Raw genomic sequence first — 22,426 nt, forward strand, 5'->3', positions numbered from 1 at the left:
AGCTTTTAGCAAGCCTTCGTTGCACGCGATACGAGCGGTGTCCGGGTTTTCAGGCTCGGTCGCCAATTTCTGCACCCGCTGCCATCACAAGGATTGGACAGTAGCCCCTCGAGCCTCGGTATATTGATTAAGCAATTTGGCGTCGCACAAGCATATTGCTGTTCAGCCGCGCTCCCGGGTTCTGGTGCTCGCTTGCAGGCATAGGGCACTTTAACCACTTTACACGGTGACCACGGTCCGACTTATATTTGGGTCAAGCACTATATGTGGTCACATGGTGACGTTCTAGAATACACATAGAAGATATATGGTATCGGTATTGTATGCTCAGAGCTGGTCGTTCTATGAGACAACTGTTGTCAACCCTCTCTCTTCATTCGAAGCAAAGCTGATACCTTGGATTCCACCATGCACTACTCGACTACGACTCTGTTAGCTTTACTAGCTAGTACTACTTATGCGGCTGTGGGAGATTGGCAACAATGTACGCTTGTCGCGAAGTCGTATAGATGCAATTTCTAATGAGAGACTAGGCGGTGGTATGAGCTGGTCGGGTGAGACAGCATGTGGTTCTGGTGCAGGCTGTGTCAAGATCAAGTAAGAAGCCAGGCTGCTTTGATGTCATAAGATCTATTTCTGACGATCCTCAAGTGACTACTATTCTCAATGCCAACCTGGTGCAGCCCCAGCACCTTCATCCGTACCACAACCCGAACCTGTGCCAGAACCAACCCCTACAACATTCACAACAGTCTCTCCTGGTGCGCCCACTGCCAGCAGCGTCCCGGCAGGCACCGGACCGGGCACGACACTTCAAAGCGGCTACTATTGGATCCGCGCAGTCGCAGCACCCAACTTCCACAAATACTTCCAAACCAAGCCCCTTTACTCGACTGGTCCAGCCCTCCTAGGCGACTACACGACAGCTGGTCAGTTTCAGGTTGTCGACGGCCAGCTAGTCCAACTAGTCTCCGCTCCTGGCGCGCCCGTCAAGCTTCTCTACGCTGTGGTATCCGAGGAGCGCTCAATCAACGGCATGTCTCTTGCTGTTAGCTTCTCGGCGAGCAAGAACACGTACGGCACGTTTGCGTGGGGCGGAGACGATCTTCAGTGGAGTGTCGCTGGTGTCAATCGCCCGAATAAGAGTGCGTGGTATGTGTGTACTGGGCAGAAATTGTACATCAATTTGGGCAATTATTTGTATCAGACACCGAGTGGGTGTGCTGATCAGACTGTACATTACTACAACGATAAAACGGCGAACAACTAGGAGATGTGAGCATGTTAGATAGTTGGGATGGTGTGGGCAGTAAGGTGAGAGGGTTAGAAATGAAGTGTTTCCATTGAGGTCAATATGCTACTGATTCAGACGAGTAGACTATCATTCTCAAGAGCTCAAATCCCATCTAGTCAAACTCCCACGCATCGTCTCAATTCCGTGTTCATGAAGCTGACCGTCTACATATACCAGTGTAGTTTTGTTCCTTTTTACCAGTCTCTATTGAACCACCCAGTCTTCCATATCGTACATCCTGATCAGTAGAGATAACCAACGATATTTCCGACGGTGGTGCAGCTACCAATGAAAGGATAGTCGCACTGAACGCCGTCTTGACTAGGCTGGCGACGGAAGTACTGACAGTCGAAGCCGAAGGGATTGCCAATCTGACGAGCGACGTCGATGAAGGGGCTGTCGTTGACGTGGGAGGGGAAAAAAGGAGTACCAGATCTTGTCATTCTCCTTCGACCAGTTGAACACATACTGGTAGCAAGTCTGCCAATCATCCGGATGACGAGTGATCTTGACTAAAAAATGCATGTCAGTACAGCCACTCCCCAAATAGATCAACTGAGAACTCACGAGAATGTCCACAAGTATCCTTCAGAACGGCGGAGGTAAGAGAGAGGAAGGAGAAGAGTGTCCATGATGATGTAGGATGTTGACCTATTGGAAGCTGTTGAGATGTGACGACGAGCGGTTATGAGAGATTTCCTAGTCAAACAGGCGACTGGAATAGTAAGTTAGTAAATGCGATCATTCGGATGAGCGGGCGGCTGGCGGAAGCACGAACATCGGTGTAGGTAGAAGTTGCCGGGAACCACGGCGGTGGATAGTACGCGATAGCAAGGGAGGACGCAAGACTCAATGCGTGTGTTCTTTGAATGATCGGAGAACGTGACTAGAAGGACAGAACTGCAGGAGGTACCGTGCCAGAGTCCAACGATTGTACACGACGTTTGTGTACTCGAGAACTCCGAGAACTTTAGCATTCTTAATCTGTGCCGATACCGAACGAACTTGATAAATCCATCTATTCAATCTTCGAGTAGCGCTTTGCCTCGAACATATTAATCTGACGAAGATGGTTATACCAATATGATACAAACGATACCTGCAGCGATATATTTCAAAAGTAGAAATGGAACCAAGGCAATGTTTGCAATCGTTGATGATAGGTGACAATTCGAGTTGTTTTGCACTATATTTACATATCTCATGCCTAATATGTACCAACCAGTGTTTATTAGGACTTCTTGATATGTAAAACTATAAACCCCATTTATCTCATGTCATCCAGATAGCCAATATGTTCTCAGCTAAGGGTGTATATCTGTCGCAGTCTACGTACAGCTTGCTCGGTCCGATAAGTACTCGGTCCTATGTGAACAGAGTTTCACCATAACCCTGCTGACATCCGATCATTCCGGTATATCAACACGTAGACTTACTTCAATTCAACTTCAGTGTTCCTACCAAATTCTACTGCCTAATAGCCTATTACATAAACCGTGATAATATCCCATACCAAACACCGACCTCATCTCGACGACCCTAACGCCTTCCGCACAGAACAGCGACGACACTGCCCAAGGTATCGCACAAGGGCTGGATCGGCCAATCGCATCCATGGACCGGGTCCTTACCCCATTGACCAGGTGCGCAGTGCACGAAAGGGCAAGTAGGACCGCGGCCACCCAAATAGCGTTCAACGTCCTGGAAAGGCGCGCCGTCCTCAGCGGAGAGGTTGTACCACATACGGCCGTCATGGCCGTCCGCGGAGTATTCGATCTGGTAGACCCTTAGATCCGCTGCGTGGTAGGCGACTTTTACTGTGTGTTCGTTAGTCGAAGCTATTCAGAATGGCAAGAGAGTGGTGCAAAGCGTGCAAGAATACATACTAACGTGACCACATTGGTTCAGCTCAGCCGGGAAAGGCGCCTTGTACCTCCCGCCTGACTTGACTTCGACCATCTCAGTTTCGCCAGCATAGTCACAGGGCTCATGAGTAGGTCCGGAGCTGGTTGCAGCAATCGAGAGACGAGCCCAGACAGTGAAAGGACAACGGTTCCGGAGTTCACCTCGAATCTGAGGGACATTCGGGTCATCCGCCATGCCAGGGATAAGAATGGAGGCCATTGATGAGCCTGGTTCGACAGTAGAAGCCAGGAAGTTCTCTGGGGTGAAGACGTGGCTCCAGTCCTTGGACATAAGGGCGGGGTTTGGAGAAGTTGGGGCGGCGGTTGTGAGGACAGTGAGGAGGCCGAACGCAACTGACGATGATTAGCAGAGAAAAGATAAAAAAGGTCATAGAGAACCATACCAGCGAGGAGTTTGGAAGAGTACATCTTGTTCTTGACGGATGGGTCTGACTGTATCTGGGAGATCTGGTAACTGAGAAAAGTGGGTAGGATCAAGTGATATATAAAGATGACCTCCGGAAAAAGATGCAGATCAAGGAAGTCGAAGCTGATATATGAGAGAAGGAACAGAGGGGATAACGCATGTTTTATGCGCCACTGATTAGACGCTTCCGGCGCTACTTCAGCGCGCTCTTACCGACGTTGTGATCAGTAGACATATGTGAGTATCTTTGCGTCAGTTACGTGTGTGTCAAGTGAGAGCCGATAGGTGCCCGACTGAATATCGAGGACAGTCAGAGGAGCCGAAAGCGTTTGCTGCGGGATTCAATGAGCAGAAAACGAGAGATAGTGACTACCAGGTTGTCTGAATATAGAGAGAACATATTTGAGGCATGGGAGTTTTGAGTGCCTCGAGTGTTCGGTGTTTGTCTAATGTGCTCAGCAAGCCGAGTCAATTCTGTGAAGAGTTCACCGGCCTCTCAGTAACACCACTAATTGATGTGTCTGTGAATATTCAGCACCAGACCACCGACTGTGCTTGTGAGTCGGTCAGCTAACAGTGGGGCACTATCGTACCACGAGTTGAGGCTTCGATGGTGGCTGTAGCGTACATGCTTCCAGACTTAGACAAGCCTCCTCACAACATAGTCTTGGCAGCATGCCATCCTGCGGCCCAATGCCAGAGCCGTGCATCGACCGTCTTGCCCTCCTGATCGTACTTGACCAGGCGATCGTACAGCTCGTCTATCGGCACTACGACCCTCTCGATGAATTCACCATCATCCAGTACTTGCTCTGGCTCCTTGTCGCCTTCCTTCAAGTTGATCTCCACCATGGCCAGCTGCATGTTCGCCGTGCTCAGACCAGGGTCTGCGACTATAGTTGGGCTGATGAAGGCCAACTTCCCCTTGTATCCAGTCTCTTCATGTAGCTCTCGTACGCTAGCCTCGCTAGGAGACTCCTTCTCGTCGACTAGACCGGCAGGAAGCTCGACGCAGACGGCATTGACAGGTGGGCGATACTGTAGGATGATAATGGTGGAGGGCGGGCGCGAGGGGTGGCGGATGATTGTGGTGATGGCTACGGCGTCGACGCCTGCCTTGCCCCGAGTTTTGCGTGCCGCGGCTTCCCAGACGCGATCTTTACCCGTCTGATCTTGCCATGAGATCTTCTGAAACTCGATCCACTTCGCTTCACTGGCAGGAAGCTCTTCGACCTTGATAATCTTCGGTTCTTGCGGCATGTTGTAGGCTGCGCGGAGTGGTGCACGGATATGGAGGGTGCGTGGAACGAGGCTGTGTACTACAGTCCGATTGCGCAATTCAACTGTGCTACGAGGGCTGAATTGAGTGAAGGTCGGTATATGTTTTACGAGTGAGGAAACCGGGTTTCTGTACATTGATGGTGATTCTTGATGTCAAGCCGCTGCGAATGTGGACACTGACGTAGGAGACTCGGAGCTACAGCGTTAGCCCCACGTCGCGTCATCACGAGGTCACGTGTGCACATGGCCTACCCACCTAGGTACCTGAGAACACAACGAAGAGAACATGCAATTCAACAGAGTAGAGATGAGCTTCTTATACCGCATGTGGCGGGAAACTAGTCTATCAGCGTCCATCAGGATCCCAGAGTGACATCAAGAAGGCGTTTTCCTAATATCCGTCAACTTGACCATCAAGGGACTCTTCTCCCAGGTATTATACGCTTTCAGCCCCTCGAACTCATTCTTCGGGTTCCAAAGCGGCGCTCCGTCCGTGAACTCAACATCGAAGTTCCACAGAAACGCGCCCAGAATCAACCTCAACTCGACATACGTTAAGTTCCTACCAATGCATCCTCTCGGTCCGGTTGAGAAGGGTTGTGCCGCTTTTTTGGCGTCGCTAGCAAACTTTGCTTTTGATTCCGGCGTATCGAGGAAGCGCTCGGGAATAAACGAGTCTGGTTCTGCGAAGTTGGAAGCTGAGTGCGACGCGCCCCAGGAACTGACGCAGACGGATGTGTTCTCGGGTACGGCATGGCCGTCGATCAGTGAGCCGCCCTTGGGCACTGTGCGAAGAAGACCAATAGGTACGGGAGGGAAGATGCGGAGACCTTCCTCAATGCAGGCGTTCATGTATGGTAGGTTGCCCAAGACATCCATATTAATATCCGCTTCAGTCTTGCATGCGCCTCTTAACTCATCTTTCAACTTCTTGAATGTCTCCGGGTTCCTCAAGAGATAGTTGGTCAAACCACACAGCTCCGTTGCCGTAGTCTCACTGCCCGCCACGATGAACAGCGCGGCGTTCATAATCACCTCGTCGTCACTGACCTCGTTCTTCTTCTCTCTTTGTCTCAAAATATACCAGATGAAATCGCGATGGTCGTTGTCTTTTTGGTTCAGTCGCTTCACGGTCTTCTCAGTCGAGTTGCGCAAATGACGGAACCGACGTTCGCGGACGATCGTGGGGATGCACCACATGAGGAACTTCTGGGTGAGAGAACCTGGTTTCGCAAAGCGGCGAGTTGCTTGTTCGATGGCACCAGACTTTATTGCTTCGTAAATTAGGACTACCCAGTTTGCGGATGCAGAACCTTCGCCTGCAGGATGTCAGTCAGTACGAATTTGACATGATGCTGCGTCGACAATTGTCTGGGCGAAACGTACCTTCTCGTAAACATCCGAATGGCTCGCCAAAACTAAGATCACCAATGATGTCGAAGGTGCAAAAGTTGAACCATGAAACCATATTTGCTGGTTCGCCTCTATGCGCCTTGTCCCTCAGCCTGTCCACAAATAGGTTCACATATTCCTTCAAAATCGATTGTTGTTCCAGCAAGGCCTGCTTGCTGAACGCATGAGCAAGTGCTCTTCTCTGTCTTGCATGGTGAATATCCGGTGCCATTGTTAGATTCGTGGCGCCTGGTATCGCTTCGACGGCACCGACATGAATAGGGTCTTTGTCCATGTTCGCAAGTCCAACCCGGTGTCCATAAATGTCATCCCATGCCTTTGCTGTGTTGAAAGACAGCTCGTTCGGCATGACGCGCACGACTGGTCCATACTTGTCGTGATGGATCTTGTATTCAAAGGCAATGCGACCACGTAGCAGGGAGATTATCGAGGGAATGGGCGAGATGCGCCACAACAGCGGCCCGGGGTATTTGGCCAGAGGGTGAAGTGTGAGGTTGTATACTGCTGTTAAAACTACGTAGGCAATGAACTAGACTTGTCAGCTGAATGTCTAGAAAGAAGTTGAACAAGGACGTACGGCGACGGGGACCCAAACTGTAACCAGGCGAACACGATCTTCATCTACGAACCCCATGGCGAGGACTGTTCTTTAATCGTCCCTTTCAATATCCAGGAACTGAGAAGAAACAGAAAGGAATTGCCAAACTGAGACGAATAGAGTAAGGCTGAACAAGAAAACGAACCGAACGACCGATGAGATATACTAATGTCCACAAGTCCCTGTGACCACAACGCTGCCGGCAATACAATGTGTAGTCATCCGTTCTATCCATGGCGGCAGCTGCTCGCCAAAGCATTTCCGACGCCCCATATGCAGAACGGCAAAGAAGACTTGCCAAAAGCGTCTGACAATCAGAGCCGGCTGGGAAGCGAGACTCTGAAAGCAGGGTTTCGCTGTTCCACAGCGTGTATCAAGACCTTTGAGCGTAATTTTATATTGTGGATTTGAGATAAGCAATCACTTCGCCATGGAGAAGGGCAAATCTCCAAGGTTGGAGTTTGGGTATGTTTTAGCGTGATGCAGCGTAGACGCCCCGCGTGCCCGCATTCTAACCCCGCACAGAACTTCCAGGTCGGATCTGGCGAATGAGCATGTGCCGAATGCATACGACTCGCGCACTACTCTGAGATGATCAATTCTGAATCGCCTGTAGCGTGGTTGTAGCAACACAGGCTCGCTTCTTCTGCTGTACTCAGTCTGACAATCTGGGCTGCTTAGCCAATATTCAGCCTGCATGTCCTATGTCCATGAAATAATGATGTGCAGGCTTCGTCCTGTGGGTACTGTCAGAAAGCAGCGTACGCCTAGAAGATAGATCATACGATCTGAACAACTGGTCAACGATCGATGTCCGGGACCTTCGGTAGTCATGTCTGATGCTGCACTGCGACGGGCGGTGTCATTAGCCCTTGGGCACTGACGGTCTTGATAGCATCAAGCCAAATATCTCCCATATGAAAGTACCCAGCATACGACCTATACATATCAGTAAAATTAGGCTCACAGCTTCTTCGCAAACAGTACTCACGGATGCAGCCCATCAACCAATTCATTAGGTCCTACGACGCTATGATCGACGACCGCGAGCTTGAAGCCTTGTTCAAGCTTCTTCTTCACAACTGTGGGCACCGCATCATTAAATATTTTTATGTTTTCCATGGTTTGCGTCTTTTCCGCTTGTATGATCTTTGCGACGAGCACGACAGCGTCCGGGCATGCATCGAGTACGTCGTCCAGTAGCCTTGCCAACCGCTTCGGCGCATCTAGCCATCTCTCTTGTGTGCTCTCGGGACGAGCTAAATCATTCGTGCCAACGTGTAGAAGCACTAAATTTGGCCGTAATTGTAGCCCAGCTCTCATCGCACCTTGTAGCTGGCTTATTGTGGACCCCGGATGACCCTCGTTTTCATTGTTGTCCATGAACCCAGAGCGCTGCGTGCCAACAAAGTCAACTGAATGATAGCGCGCACGTACAAGCTCGCGCAACAGTCGCGCGCGGTATCCGTCCGTTCCATTCTCTTGTCTCGGCTGCCAGCCCCATGTTATCGCGTCGCCAAGCGGGAGTATGCGTAGTGGCAGGTTGAGATTCGCGCCGTGTCGTCTGTGAGGAAGGCCGAAGGTGAGTAGGATCACTGCAAGGATGTTAGCGACATGCGAGAGATGATTGACTTGTGGCACGCCTGCACAGCGATGTTCACTGCAACTCTACTCCGGTCACTGAGTACCGTCTTGAGATATATCAATGCAATAATTGGGGTTGAGTTAATCCCGCGCACGATGTCAGTAACGCGACGCACCTAAGCAGATCACTGCCACCAAACCTAGACCCTTCAAGGCCGCCTTGTGTCGCGGGCCTCCCATGGATGGCATCATTGTAATATACTGAGAATAGTCATTTGTCGCATCAATTGAAGTGCTTCACAGGCGTTGCAGGTGCGTGGCCGTCAGGAGGTCTGCTCTAAACCGGCGACTAACGTCATAGCTCTAGTAATACTGGGGCTTTACGCTATTCATAGACAGTGCTACATTGGCTGCGAGGCGGGCATAATAAGCAGGAGCTGGATGCATCTTCAGGTTTCTGTTACGCCAGTGGAGATGGCGCCGGGCCCGGCAATAACGAGTTCGGAGAGGGTCCACACATCGGACCTTTTTACGTACAAACCCCTTAACACTGATCACAGACTTGTGCCTTCGCACTATCAGGGTATAACTTTCGCTTTCCTCATGCGATCGAACGCAGTCGTCCACGTTTCCTTGGTTCCAATTTCCTCTGTATACCCAACCTTGTGCGAAGCCTCCATGCTCATCTGGCGGTCGAAGTCGAACATAGTCATAATGAAGTACTGGTACGTGTTAACTGCTGCATCGGAGAAAGACGCCCTCAGCGGTCTTTCTGACTTACCTGGAATCCTGGATGCGTGATGTCGCTATCCACGCTACCCTTCTTGAGATTATACTTCTTCTCCAGCTCTTCCCACTCCTTCTTATGCGCGTCAATGTACGCCCCAGGCTGTGGTGGGTCCGCTCCAGGCGGAGAACCCTTCAGACCGAAGTAATTACAGATGACTACCCATTTGTTGCTCCAGCTGTCTTCCTGGCCACCCACGTTGAAGCTCTGTGATGCCGTTTTCTCCGGATTCAAAGACGCATGGATAGAGAAGTGCGCGACCATGTCTTGCGGAGACTCATTGTACTTGTTCATCCACGACTTCGAAGTTCCGGGAAATGGACAATGTGCGCCTTCGCCTTCGATAGATCGATACAACGAGAGGTACAATGCAAGTGTTTGTGCAAGACAGTACGCATTATTGTTTGGTACAAATCCAATGATATTGTCTGGTCGAACCTCACACCAACTCCAGTTCTTTCCTTTCGAGATGCGTTTCAGGCAATCGATCTGATTGTAGTAAAAAAGCTGGGAAAGGTATGGCTCGGGAATGGGTGGCAGTGTCTCCTTGAGTGGTAGCTCATTCGCGAATGGAAACTTGTCCAGCATCTGGCAGCCGTAGATTTTGGTACCCGTGGGAAGGAGTACGAATGATAGTTTGGAGGAAAGATGGTCGATCGCAGTTACGGCGCGCTCGAGCATGGCTTCGTTGGTCTTGCACTCGGAGTCGGGATCATCGATCTGCTTGTATGCTTGGTCATGTTAGATCTGGCAGATTTCCCCAAAGCTTTTGACTTACAATAGAAGTACACTTGCGTCACAGTTTCAACGTCCTTGACCTTCTCTTTGATTTGCTTCTCCAGCTCCTCCTGCGTTCCTTTGACTAGATCAACACCAGATACAATTTGAAGTCTAGGATCATCAGGCCAGAGAGCCATCTCACGTGTTAGTGGCCGATTGACCATAGCTGTGACCCTTGAGAAAGCATCTTTGGAAGGATATCCGTTGAGGATGGCATTGACAATAGCCCACCCTGAGATACCAGAAGCACCGTAGATAAGCGCGTGGTTGCCCATTATCCAGATACTAGACACACGTCCAGATGGGTTATTTAGGAAGTATGCACAGTGAAGAGCTCGTGGAGACAGGAACGCGACGCGTAAAGGCCGGACCCTAGCATATGTACTTGCTTTCACATTTGAATTAGCCTGCTATTGCCTGAAATATACGACGATTACTTAAGTCAGCCACGCTGCAGCATGCAAGACCCCACTGCTCGGAACTGCCTGGTGCTGTCGATGCTGATGCGGAGAACAATATCCACGATGCGTCTGACAGGCACTTCCCCCGCAGTTTCATCGCCATGACTCGCACCGTGACGGTCTTTCGAGAGGTCCCGACCAGCGCCGTTGCACTACATGTGCGCATGCGATACGAAGGCATCCCAGGCAAATAAAGTCTGCGATAGCTTAGAGTCTGACGAGGTTTTGTGGTGGAGGGAAGGCATTATTGAGGCAAGTGCGGCTCGACAGCCGGGTGGCCTCCTCTTGGTAGAACTTCGTTTGTCACCACACCGATCTCGTCGCACTACTCTTCAGCTCACTTGCATCGCAATTATGAAAGTTAGATATCGGAAAACCCTAAAAGCTCGTAAGGTAATACGTTGAAATGGCGTAGCTGGAGCGAAAGCTCGTCGAGCCGGAGTGGGAATGTGGAAGCTCCATCAGATCAAGAGCTGTGGAAATAGAGTCGCAGGCTTATTGGCAACTTGGGTTAAGCAAGAGGAGTATTCTTCCGGCTATTTTCATATGTATGGATAACACTTAGACTGACATATTTACATACCCTCTACTACCTAGGTAGCTCTGACGGCACACAGTACCTCAAGTAGTAATAGTAGGATCATGTTGTTAACATGTTTGGTATTTGTTTGAGCACAAAAATCGCAGTGTGAGCGATATTCGACAAGAGGGTTTGGCATCTGTCCGGGTACGGGGTGCGCTGTAGAAGCAAGAGTGACCAGTGGCACACCCGCGTCTTTTTCGCTCACTTCGACATCCATCTCACACGTATAGACTACGGTGTCTAATAGTGACATTTGCCTGCCTTCTTCTAGATAGCAGCTATCCTTACTATCACTTTCTTCCCCGCATTTTTCAGCATGTCCCATACATATGGACTACGGTATCTTGTCGCTACCTTTACCTGCCGTTCCTAGGGTGGCGGTTAGCTTTACTTGACCAGGAACTCAATCTATAAAGTGAGACCGCCCTTATCCATTCAACCTTCTTGGTTACTCTCTTCACACGATCATATTGCATCACTGAGCCCTTTCAAGGAGACTCACCTTGGTTCCAAGATATCAGCATGGCAGGAGGGAGAGAAACACCAAGAAACTCGGCGGGAGATTCCGAGAGCAGACCTGCCACTAAATCAACGGACCGCCTGCGTGTAGCGGTACGCATCTTACTAGGATCTACGCTCTCAAGCAGATGAATTGACGTGACTACGCAAGAAAGATACATCCAAAGTTCCAACAACGCGCAGACAAAATTACATACTATATTCGAGAAGATGGTGCAAGAACTCGAACAGGCCAACAAAGGATTGGAAATGTACAGGAATGAGCTAGGAACGACCACGCTCAACCTGTATATCACCAACGAAGACCTAGAATCAACCACTGCCGACCTGCATAATACCAACAAAGAGCTAGTGACAGCTCTAGGTGCATTAGAGACGCAAGAGCAACTAAACTCAAAGCTGAGACACGCATTGGCGTTGGAGAAAGAGAAAGCTAGACAGGCTGATGATGCCCAGGCAAAGCTGGAGCAGCTCAAGAAGCATTGGTCGACACTGTTCAATGTCGTCAGTGATGATGAGACCAAACAATAGGTAATCGGTATGTCTAACGATTGCGGCTAGGATCATTGACATGGTGGGCATGTGGCACACTGGTATCAAGGTTCGCGAAAGAGCTGGTAATTTCTGAATTCTATTCCTGCATCATACGGTATCCTGAAGGTATCCACAGTATCTTGCTCCGATCACTACGATGCTACAGGGGAGGCATATCATGAAAGCAAGTCCATGGATATGAGTCTTTTGTACATAAAAGCTCAACGAATCCATCAGAACAGCGCAGGTGGATGGAATACTACTTTATCATCACTGCATACTCCATCTCAATGTAAATTGCACCAAAACCCCTTCGCCTTCGTAATAGGTACCCCAGTGATACTCCTCTCTTTCAACTTCCCCGCATCGCATGTATCCCATCTGCACTTGCATTAGCTCGTTCCTCTTCTCGATACCTTGTAGGAGACAAAGCTTACTGTGAAAAATCACAACCACACGCATCATACACCGTGGCGGATACTGCTTTGCCCGTGATGCCGTAACAAGCATCGCCATACATGACTTGTGTCTTGCCACCTTGGAGGTAGATGGTGCCGCAAATGAGAGGCCCGGATGCGGTAGGTGCCGCAGATGCGGAGATGGTGAGCATCGTGAGAAACGTGAGAGTAGCAGGATACATGGTGAAGAAATTACGCGAAAAGCAGTTCCTCGGAATTCGATCAATTTTTCTTCAATGCGACTATGGGCGAGTTAATATCGCTGGAGTTTCGAAATCTGTCCTGCGTGGAGCGAGTATTTATGCGAATTCGATCTCGGCGCCTATTCTGCAGTGTGATATGTGAAGTGTAGGGGTGGATGTAAGATTTCGCCTGTCAATCATATGTAAGTGCTGTATTACCAGGGACGTATACGAACGGGCGTTACCAATGGCATGGAACGCTCGATTGTGAGAGAATTGCAGCCTGCGTCTATCTGCGTGTAAGCTTGTAGCCGATGAATCACAACACAGAAACGAAACGATAATGTGGACTAGTCATAATGGATTTGTTTCTTCTTGTTCTTTTGTACTTCTAACCAACCCAGTCAATCTCCTTCTCGTACTGCCAGAAGCTACCCGTCTTATTCTGAATGTCATGGATTGCGAGCAGCACCGGAGTCTGAGCGCCTTCTTCCACAGTTCGTGTTCCGTTGCCTAAAAGGTTGAGATAAGACGTCAGTATATGTCTCACATTTGGCCCGTACAGGATGGAAGTTTGCTTACCCTTGGTCATGTCGGTGTTGACATAGCCTGGGCAGCAGGTGTTAATTAGCACCTTGCTTCCCTTCTCCTTCTCCTGCCTGGCCAGTGCCCGTGTACCTCCAATCAGTCCTGCCTTGCTCACAGCATACCCTGCACTAGGGAACCCAGCCTCCTTCTCTTTGCCAGCTTCAACAGCAGAAACAAATTCCTTCATAATCTTTGTAACATCCTCCTCAGTCTTGGAGGCGAGGAAGCGGTTGCGGACTTCTTCAGAGTACTTGTTGAGTTTACCAGCCATGCTGCCGAGGTTTACGATGCGACCAGTGGGCTTCAGGAGGGGGAGGAAGGTGTGGCACGCCTCGAGCGTCTTGTAGTAGTTGCAGTCGAGGGTAGTCTTAACGATGTCGGCGTCTAGAGCTATTAGCGAAAGTGATAAGTAACTTGGGAAGCAATACGTACTAAAGCCGTCCATCGCAATGCCCGCGTTGTTGATAACGAAATCAATTCCATCTCCGTGCGCCTGCTTCAAATGGTCGGCAAGGGTCTTGATGCTGTTACTGCTCGTGATGTCAAGCAGATGGAACTTAATCTCCGAAAGCCCACCGTCGGCCTTCAATGCCTTTGCCTCCTTGAGCTGCGCATCTTGCTCCAGGTCTTTGACGGCAGCCTCTCCCCTGCCCTGATCGCGAGCCGTCAGGTAAATCAGGAAAGGCCCATTGTTGAGCGGCGACTTGGGGTATTGAAGGGCGAGCTGCTGGACTATGGCGCGTCCAATACCCTGTAGGAATCAGTCTAGTGCATGCGAAGGGGTGTAACCATGTATAGGTACCTTGTTCGCGCCGGTGACGACTCCTATTCTGCTGTATGACATGATTGTTGGTATGGTTCAATCGATGGACGTTTGGAAAGAGGAAGTGAGAGAAGTAATCTGCCAGAGCATCTCCCCCACATCTGCATCATTAATCATCCTCAAAAGAGCTACGTTGTTCGGAGTTAAGAAGGTAGATACGTCACTAATCATGGATCTCTTCAGTATCGGAGGGCGCGATACCTAATTGCGTTAGCACTACCGCGGCCACGATCTCGCCGTCTTCCAAGATTTGCCTATGGGGTTTCACAAAACTGCCAACACTGCGTTTAGATTAGTGGTAGAAGGTCGGCGATCTGATGAGAAACTCCAGCTTTTCCTACATCATATCTGGACTTTCTGGTACCTGAACTACACGAAAAGCGTCCTACCAATAACGACCGTCAACACAGACACGGTAGATGTATCGTCTGATAATTGCTGCATGTCCTCCCACTCGGCGTATCGCTCCCAGTCTGCAGGTACAAGTCGTAGTAACTTGCATCACCCGATTTACATGCGAGGAAGTTCAACTCTAGATCGCACGTCAGCACCAGCGAGGGTAACCCGTACACATCACACCTCTTCGAATACTTACGTCGTCCATAGCTGCTACTCTGCACAGTGATGATAGTATCACCCTCTAATCCCCATGCTGTCGTCTGCCCAGCTGTCCCCCAGACCAATGGCTTGTAGCTCGTGGATGCGGTCGCGATGTTCAAGTATAAACTTGTCTTCTTCGATTGAATAGTGCCACCAATAGTAAATTCGTCAGCTGCACTTTCGGGGCCTAAGACGGGGATTGATGCTATGCTTGTCAACAGGGACTCGCTGGAGAAGTAGGAACGAAAACGTCAAGAGAAGGAGGTTGGCATACCATTATTAGGGTTGACTTGGAGGTATAGATGATAGATTGGGTCGCGCACACCGCGAATCTTGCCTACGGTTGTTGCGCTCCCAGCGTTCTCAACGGGCGCCGCGAGTGCGCACGATACCACGAGCAAGACCTGGGCGAAGAACGTCAGCATTGCAAAAATATTAGTTCTTTGGCTTGGAAACACAAGACGGAAACTCAGTTCGATCTCCGGGCCTCTTTCTATATAATCACATCCCCGCGTTACCTGACCCTGGCCTGCAATATCACAGATTAATTGCAGTCGCGTCACGCGTAGACATGTTTACCACCGGATATAAAACACTCTTAATATGTCACAACCGTCAAAAGGGATTACAAAGGAATTCGTCTTACTATCATAAAAATCCATCACTGGACACAGCAAGAGATCTATGCCATTTCGGCTGCAGTCGATTGGTAGAATGTCATTTTCATCACCTGCGCTAACCCAAAGAATTAGCGCGAAACGCTAACACCGTGCACTTGGCAGTTGACTCCCACATCTCTCTCTCTATCTGCAAACCGACCACCATCTTCGATTCGCGATCTGGTGCCACAGTGCTTGGATCATACGGCTGCACCTATTGGCTCCAATGATGATATATGTTTGTGATGACTGGACTAACATCAACTGAGTCAGTCAACCCATGGGTCACGGCCAGACATGATCATCAAGCGACACGCAAGGGAATGGTCAGCCCAGCTGACGAACAAATGAACGATCGTGACGATGCTAGATCTACATCTTCGTCTTCAGTGCGTGTCTCTGCCGCAACCGGAGCGTCTACGCCTGTCACTCCAGCATTCTCAGCAACTGCCGAAGTTAGCAAGAGTGTAGAGACCAAAGCACAGGATATGGATCGGTACATCGCCGTTGGCTGCCTTCATCTCGAGCAGCCACTCAACGTCACCTCATCTTCGCCATCGGATGGCGATTGGGTTGAGTTACTGTATCAAGAAATCCCAGACGAAATCAAAGTAATCATCAGCATAGAAGCATCAAGACTGCTGGAAGCTCGCTGGATCCGGTTGTTTTCGCGCCAACAAGCTTCAGAGAATGCGTCTCTTCACGGCGTAGTTCGTGTCTACTTATTGCCAGGGTAAAATTCATGTTACGAATAGTAATTAGGACAATTAGCTAACTTTCAAATAGTATGTTCTATCTTTGTATTCGTTAGCTTAGGCAGAGAAACTTAGTAGTAACGTTTAACATTCTGCTGCCTACGTAGGCAGGTCTAACACAGCGTTTAACTTTCTCCTACTATGTAGGCGGCAACGCGTTAAAAGTTTTACTCTAGATTTCTGTTCGTGCTAACAACTTGATAGAAGATTGGGGTCGCCGTTCGATTGATCGTAACAGCAAGAGTTTGAAGACTGCTTTGCGACAACTGCTCCAACGAATCGACATCTCACCGGGAGTTTGGAATGGCGAATCTGGACTGGGTGAGATACTTCATTTCGATCCTTGGGCTGACGCGGAACCTTCTTCGTTGTATTACATGTTCAACAAGCTGCCATCACCTACGCCAGATTCGGCGAAGATCAGGTGCCGTTATACACGTGCCGCCGTACAAGATGTTTTGGAGTCTGCAGTAGTCTCTGAATGGTCGGAGCATGGTGAACAAGCACTGCCGGGGCTCAAAACCAGATTGTACGCGTATCAGACACGTTCGGCGAGCTTGATGCTGCAACGAGAAGCTTCGCCACAGCTGCAGCTTGATCCAAGATTGGAAATTCGCACTGCACCGAACGGGAAGAAGTTTTACTTTGGGGCTCGAGATGGGTTCTTTTTGCAGGAGCCGCGCTACTATGAAACGAACCGGGGTGGTATTCTAGCAGAGACTATGGGCTTGGGAAAGACAGTCATCTGCTTGGCCGTTATTTTGGCAAGTAAGAATCATCTTCCTAAGACGCCGGCCGCGTACCGGCGATCACCGCCTTTGCGAAATGGACCTGGATCATTGGCAGACATGGTAATTTCTGCCGCGGGCCGACACTCTATTCCGATGAAAGCGTTCCTTGAACAGTCAGAGGCAAATGGGGCTGGAGATATGGCGATGTTCAAAGATGCCTTTGACCAAGACATACCATTCTACGAGATACCACCGGATCTCCCACGTATGAACAGGAACACTCGGATACCACTACCGCGTCAATTAGTGCTCTCTTCCGCTACCATCATTGTCGTACCGCGAAACTTGCTGCATCAATGGCAGTCGGAAATACAAAAGCATGTTCTCCAGGGTGGTCTAAAGATCCTCGTGGTAGATTCGGTGCCCAGGCGCACCAGAAAGACCAAGATAGTTCAACAAGCTGACAAGACCATGGAGTTTCGGAGCGAACTACCAGCTCCCACCGAACTCATGAAGTTCGATGTAATTCTGTTTACTCGCAACCGCTTCGAACAAGAGATACAAGATGGCCAGGACGAACTCGGACGACGCATGGGTACTGGTGTCTCTCGTGTTTGCAATTGTCCTTACATCGGAGCAACCCGGATACCTGATTGCAGTTGCGTTGACACTGATAGAGTCTACGAATCGCCATTGAAGAAAGTGCACTGGCTACGTATTATCATCGATGAAGGCCATTCATTCTCGAGCTCTCTCTCGAATGCTGTACTGGTCGCTAAACAGATACAGGCCGAGAGACGCTGGGTCGTATCAGGAACACCTGCGAAGAATTTAGTAGGTGTGGAGGTAGACATGTCTACAGTTGACTTAGAAAGCAATCCTGCGCTGCAGCGCGAATTCGCTATTGATCAGAGGAAGTCTTTCGACTTTGATTCAGATACCAAAGCTGCCAAAGCTCTAGGTATGCTCGCTTCGAACTTTCTTATGGTTCGACCCTGGTGCGACAACTCAGAAGGTAAACTTGATTGGGATGAGTATATCTACCGTCATGAGCACCACTACAGGAAGACCTACTCTGGGTTCTCTTCGTGCTTCGCCCGAACGCTGGAAGGCTTAGTTGTGAAGACACGGCCGGAAGACGTCGAGAAAGATATTATCTTGCCTCCGATGAAACACCGAGTTGTGTACCTCAAGCCATGTTGGTTTGACAAAATGACGGCCAACCTCTTCATTCAAGTCCTGCGGGCAAATGCCATCACAAGCGAACGGACCGACGTTGACTACCTCTTTCACAAAAACAGTGTCAAAGCCCGCCACAGTCTCATTAGGAATTTGCGTCAGTCCAACTTCACATGGACAGGATTCAGTCTTTTGGATGTAGTCTCTACGCTTGAGACTAGCAACAAATATCTTGCTAAAGAGGACAAGAACTGCTCTCTTGATGACGCAAGATCACTTCTGGAAAGTAGCCAGGTCATATCGAAGCTCGCGGCTTCCGCCGAATGGATAGCGTTGAGTACATCTCATGAGGTGGGGATAGCTGTCGAGGGTTGGCCGAAAAAGACCCAAGAGGCTTTCGCACTCGTTTACCCGGCGAAGCCTATCATGATCGGAGTCACACAGCTCATTGAAGGCCAACTTCACGTCGATAGCAGCATATGTTCACCAGACCCCACTGCCGGGCTAGAGGCTGTCGGGCATGCTGCGAAAGAAAAGGCCATCGCAATGGCCGAAGAAGAGAACAAGATTAGGGATTCGGGCGAGGGTGCAGTCAATGTCTTGCCCTTGCAAAGGACTGGAGTTCCTACTTCATTAGTAAGGGGTCAGCAGCCACCGACTAGTCGGCGAGCATCAGCTATTGCAAGCAAAGCTTCCCCTCAGAAGCCAACAGGAATCAAGCCTGCGAAGGACGTCGAGGGTCTCACGGATCACGCATCCCCTGTTCGCTCGAAGAAACGCAAGCTCACCATTTCGGACGAGACGGCAGAACTCTCCAAAGACTCAGAGTTGCGAGATACACGCTTCGTAGGCACAACGTCAGCCAAACTTACATATCTCCTGGATAAGGTGATGCAACATCAGGCAGAAGAGAAGATCATTATCTTCTATGATGGCGACAACGCGGCGTTCTACATCGCCCAATGTCTTGAGTTGATGTACGTCAATCACCGCATCTATGCCAGAACTCTAAACAACACGCTGCGATCCGAGTATGTACGGCTGTTTAATGAGGACCCAGATGTGCGCGTCTTGCTCATCGACGTCGCGTGTGGTGCTCTGGGATTGAACCTGAACGCGGCAAGTGTTGTACTCATTGTGAACCCAATCAATAGGCCGAACATTGAGGCTCAAGCTATCAAACGAGCCCATCGTATTGGCCAGACCAAAGAGGTACTCGTCGAAACCCTGGTCCTTGAGAACACGATTGAACATGCAATCTTCAACCGCGCGAAGACGATGTCTCGCGCCGATCACCAAGAAGCGAAGGAGCTTGAAGACGACGCTGGTATTGTCGAAATCATCCAGAATGCGCAGATACTACCTGTAGATGATGATGAGGGTGAAGGGATGTCCAGCTTTGCACCACTGCAGACACCGCAGCAGGTCTTTGGGCGATCAAATCGGCACAAGTACCATCGATATGGAGTTGCAGAGAAGAAGACACAAGATGGGCTGCAGAAGAAGGCAAAGACTTCAAAGGGTACAAGGAAAGACAAGAAGGATGATATGAGTGGTGCTGAAATCGCGACATCTTACAGGGCCGACTCAGATCCTGGCCTGCCAATGCGAGGGCAAGCTCCAAGTGGTAGCCTATTAGCTGCTGATGCAGCCTCGTCAGGACCAGTCGCTAGCATCTTTGGCAATGGCTGAGGCACAGGGAGTTGGGGTTCTCTAATACCTGAGCCATACAGGCTTGTCTTTGTCTGATGACGATTGGGTTGTTTCTTTTCACGTGTTATACCCATCGAGATTGGCTTCGGCTTCTGTTCTCATCGCCTCAATGCCATTGATAACTTAACGGACATTAAAATTGTACTTTCTCAAATACACTTCCACAATGTCCGTCTAATGCGTATTCTGTGGCGAAATATTTACAATGCTGCCTATCTAGAACGCCGATAAACGCCATGCTAACCAGAACCTGCGTTATCGCATCTCTTGCTGACCATCCGTGCCCTCTACATCATCATGCTTGACCCATACACTTTCCATCGCCTGTCCCAGGATTTGCATGCCCTCTTCGATCTCTGCTTCAGTGATGACAAGTGGCGGAACGAACCTCAAGGTGTTTGTGCCGCAAGTGATGATCAACAGACCTCTCTCACGGGCAGCAGTAACGATGGGTGTTGGATCGACGTCAAGTTGAAGACCTAGAATCAGTCCCTTGCCTCTGACCTCCTTGATCTGGCTCGAGAAGCGCTGTCGGAGAGCGTCAAAGTGCTTGCGGAATGCTTGCTCTTTGGCAGGTATCGAGTCGAGGATCTCTGGCGATGACAGGCGGGAGAGGATGTATGAAGCGACGCGCGATCCAAGAGGGTTGCCACCAAAAGTGGTGCCGTGGTCACCGGTCTTGATGTGCTCGCAGACAAAGTCGTTGACGATGGTCGCGCCGATAGGGAAACCATTGCCTAGTGCCTTTGCTGTGGTCACAATGTCGGGATGGCATTCCTTGGGGTAGCCTCCATGTGCCCAGAAGGTACCTGTTCGGCCCAGACCGCACTGTATCTCGTCGAAGATCAGGACGGCACCGACTTCTGTGCACCTCTTTCGGAGCGCGAGAAGGAACTCGGGTGTCGCAACGTTGACACCACCCTCTCCCTGGATTGGTTCTACAATGACACCGCATGTCGCATCGGTGACCAGCTCGTTGACTGCGTTGACGTCGTTGAACGTGCCGTACTTGAAGCCAGGCACCATTGGTGAGAATGGGGTCTGGTATTTGGGGTTTGGCGTCGCGCTCAAACTTCCCATAGTCCGGCCATGGAATGAGTTGTGGAACGACACAAACTCGTACTTCTCCTTGTCCGGTGACATTGACTTGCCGACCTTGCGCGCGAACTTTATGGCGGCCTCGTTGGCCTCGGAACCGCTGTTACAGATGAATGTGCGAGTCGCGCTGGCGAAGCCTCCGGTCGCATGCGTGAGCTGAATAAGCTGCTTTGACAGCAGACCTGTGTGTGGGTTGTGGTAGAGGTTCGATGTATGCATGAGTTGCTTGGCCTGTACAGTGGTCGGTTCGCCGTATTCTTCGTACTGGTGGCAGACGTACCTGTTCTGAAATGACCTGGGCTACGCCAGCGTCGCAGTGTCCCAGCGCGTTGACGGCAATACCAGCTGTGAAGTCTAGGTACTTCCTGTTCTCGATGTCCCACATGTAGCATCCCTCCCCCTTCTCGAACATGGGTGGTGGTCGTACATAGGTCGGGACCATGTATGGCAATTGCTGGTTGACAAGGCCGGCTGTCTTGGATGAGGAGGGCGGGTCGGGTGTAGGTAGTGTAGAGTCGCGCTATAGGGTGTCATTATGGCAGGCGTTTAGAGAATGTGAATCAGTTGGTACTCACGGCTATGGCGTCCTTCACATCCTGCGGTAGACTGGACCCCCTAACTGCAGAGGCTGCGGAAGCAAACCGCGTGGAAGTGTAGTTGACGCGCGATGTACGCAATGCAGCGCATACCCGCTTGGAAGCCATTCGTGAAGCCATTGTAATCCAGAAAGCTCAAAACGCGACTCACGAACTTCAAGGCCTCATCAAATACACTCCAAATGACTGTTCGCCGTGACGCAACTTCCCAAAATTTTAGCGTGCATGATAAGATAGGCCGAGGTCGGAGGGTCCGGGGTGGGGCGACAGGGGTCCATGAGCTGGCCATGCTAACATAACTAGATCCTAGTCGTGCCTTCGAATTTATACATTGATAACTCTTCTCTTCTCTGGCCATCGCCTTTTTCCAAACAGTCATGGGCGTGAGAATTCTTCGGTGGTGCATGCTTCGCGACCTTGTCTTCAACATAGGTCGACACACTAAGCTTCAAATGCAGGCACAGTCTTCTTGTTGATTCTCTTGCGTTTTGGAAACAACCCATCTTAGTAAAGAACCTCTATGGCTCTGTATCAAATGAAGTACAATTGCGTCGCACTCAGATTGACTTCCTCGCAGAACACTTTCACCACGTAGGACTAAGCCTTCATCTTTCTATCTTTGCCTATGTCAACCAGAAATCCAGGTCTTTGTGTGAAGAGGCCTGGAAAAAAGGTTCATGGTAGCATTGGTGTGGTCTTCCAAACGGAGGTAACGTAGATCCGTGCATCGTTGCTAGGGTGCACTTGTTGAGGCTGTGTTGGGGGAACACATAGGATAATGATATCAGACAGGCGCGGCTCTTGCGCAGAGCTACATTACTGTCATAATAATGCTTCTGATGTTAGGACTACGCAGTTAAAGCGCATGACAAGGTTATA

General features: G+C 50.0%; 12 protein-coding genes across 12 annotated transcripts; 3 read left to right on the forward strand and 9 right to left on the reverse strand.

Moving 5' to 3' along the window:
- Positions 1-408: 408 nt before the first annotated feature.
- ALTATR162_LOCUS4201 (uncharacterized protein) lies at positions 409-1,270 on the forward strand (the record flags this gene model as incomplete). The annotated part of the gene is made up of 3 exons (XM_043311811.1): positions 409-484; positions 534-597; positions 652-1,270. 3 exons carry the CDS (start codon positions 409-411, stop codon positions 1,268-1,270), a joined length of 759 nt encoding a protein of 252 aa, XP_043167746.1.
- A 1,563-nt stretch (positions 1,271-2,833) lies between these two features.
- Positions 2,834-3,627, reverse strand: ALTATR162_LOCUS4202 (uncharacterized protein; the record flags this gene model as incomplete). The annotated part of the gene is made up of 3 exons (XM_043311812.1): positions 2,834-3,111; positions 3,181-3,552; positions 3,603-3,627. The coding sequence occupies 3 exons, from the start codon at positions 3,625-3,627 to the stop codon at positions 2,834-2,836; spliced, it is 675 nt and encodes a 224-aa protein (XP_043167747.1).
- A 652-nt stretch (positions 3,628-4,279) lies between these two features.
- ALTATR162_LOCUS4203 (uncharacterized protein) lies at positions 4,280-4,885 on the reverse strand (the record flags this gene model as incomplete). The annotated part of the gene is made up of 1 exon (XM_043311813.1): positions 4,280-4,885. The coding sequence occupies one exon, from the start codon at positions 4,883-4,885 to the stop codon at positions 4,280-4,282; it is 606 nt and encodes a 201-aa protein (XP_043167748.1).
- A 396-nt stretch (positions 4,886-5,281) lies between these two features.
- ALTATR162_LOCUS4204 (uncharacterized protein) lies at positions 5,282-6,953 on the reverse strand (the record flags this gene model as incomplete). Its single annotated transcript, XM_043311814.1, has 3 exons — positions 5,282-6,225; positions 6,293-6,848; positions 6,897-6,953. 3 exons carry the CDS (start codon positions 6,951-6,953, stop codon positions 5,282-5,284), a joined length of 1,557 nt encoding a protein of 518 aa, XP_043167749.1.
- Positions 6,954-7,747: 794 nt separating this feature from the next.
- On the reverse strand, positions 7,748-8,750 carry ALTATR162_LOCUS4205 (uncharacterized protein; the record flags this gene model as incomplete). The annotated part of the gene is made up of 3 exons (XM_043311815.1): positions 7,748-7,856; positions 7,909-8,512; positions 8,702-8,750. 3 exons carry the CDS (start codon positions 8,748-8,750, stop codon positions 7,748-7,750), a joined length of 762 nt encoding a protein of 253 aa, XP_043167750.1.
- Positions 8,751-9,079: 329 nt separating this feature from the next.
- On the reverse strand, positions 9,080-10,343 carry ALTATR162_LOCUS4206 (uncharacterized protein; the record flags this gene model as incomplete). The annotated part of the gene is made up of 3 exons (XM_043311816.1): positions 9,080-9,223; positions 9,283-10,019; positions 10,067-10,343. The coding sequence occupies 3 exons, from the start codon at positions 10,341-10,343 to the stop codon at positions 9,080-9,082; spliced, it is 1,158 nt and encodes a 385-aa protein (XP_043167751.1).
- Positions 10,344-11,841: 1,498 nt separating this feature from the next.
- Positions 11,842-12,162, forward strand: ALTATR162_LOCUS4207 (uncharacterized protein; the record flags this gene model as incomplete). Its single annotated transcript, XM_043311817.1, has 1 exon — positions 11,842-12,162. One exon carries the CDS (start codon positions 11,842-11,844, stop codon positions 12,160-12,162), a length of 321 nt encoding a protein of 106 aa, XP_043167752.1.
- Positions 12,163-12,452: 290 nt separating this feature from the next.
- Positions 12,453-12,775, reverse strand: ALTATR162_LOCUS4208 (uncharacterized protein; the record flags this gene model as incomplete). The annotated part of the gene is made up of 2 exons (XM_043311818.1): positions 12,453-12,546; positions 12,603-12,775. The coding sequence occupies 2 exons, from the start codon at positions 12,773-12,775 to the stop codon at positions 12,453-12,455; spliced, it is 267 nt and encodes an 88-aa protein (XP_043167753.1).
- A 421-nt stretch (positions 12,776-13,196) lies between these two features.
- On the reverse strand, positions 13,197-14,237 carry ALTATR162_LOCUS4209 (uncharacterized protein; the record flags this gene model as incomplete). The annotated part of the gene is made up of 4 exons (XM_043311819.1): positions 13,197-13,318; positions 13,388-13,777; positions 13,826-14,144; positions 14,196-14,237. 4 exons carry the CDS (start codon positions 14,235-14,237, stop codon positions 13,197-13,199), a joined length of 873 nt encoding a protein of 290 aa, XP_043167754.1.
- A 348-nt stretch (positions 14,238-14,585) lies between these two features.
- Positions 14,586-15,241, reverse strand: ALTATR162_LOCUS4210 (uncharacterized protein; the record flags this gene model as incomplete). Its single annotated transcript, XM_043311820.1, has 4 exons — positions 14,586-14,689; positions 14,731-14,748; positions 14,812-15,021; positions 15,091-15,241. 4 exons carry the CDS (start codon positions 15,239-15,241, stop codon positions 14,586-14,588), a joined length of 483 nt encoding a protein of 160 aa, XP_043167755.1.
- Positions 15,242-15,798: 557 nt separating this feature from the next.
- ALTATR162_LOCUS4211 (uncharacterized protein) lies at positions 15,799-19,832 on the forward strand (the record flags this gene model as incomplete). The annotated part of the gene is made up of 2 exons (XM_043311821.1): positions 15,799-16,189; positions 16,435-19,832. The coding sequence occupies 2 exons, from the start codon at positions 15,799-15,801 to the stop codon at positions 19,830-19,832; spliced, it is 3,789 nt and encodes a 1,262-aa protein (XP_043167756.1).
- A 276-nt stretch (positions 19,833-20,108) lies between these two features.
- ALTATR162_LOCUS4212 (uncharacterized protein) lies at positions 20,109-21,667 on the reverse strand (the record flags this gene model as incomplete). The annotated part of the gene is made up of 3 exons (XM_043311822.1): positions 20,109-21,182; positions 21,232-21,471; positions 21,527-21,667. 3 exons carry the CDS (start codon positions 21,665-21,667, stop codon positions 20,109-20,111), a joined length of 1,455 nt encoding a protein of 484 aa, XP_043167757.1.
- Positions 21,668-22,426: the final 759 nt, after the last annotated feature.

The sequence above is a fragment of the Alternaria atra genome (genome assembly GCF_907166805.1).
Source record: "Alternaria atra isolate CS162 genome assembly, contig: 23, whole genome shotgun sequence".
NCBI classification, from domain to species: Eukaryota; Fungi; Ascomycota; class Dothideomycetes; order Pleosporales; family Pleosporaceae; genus Alternaria; species Alternaria atra.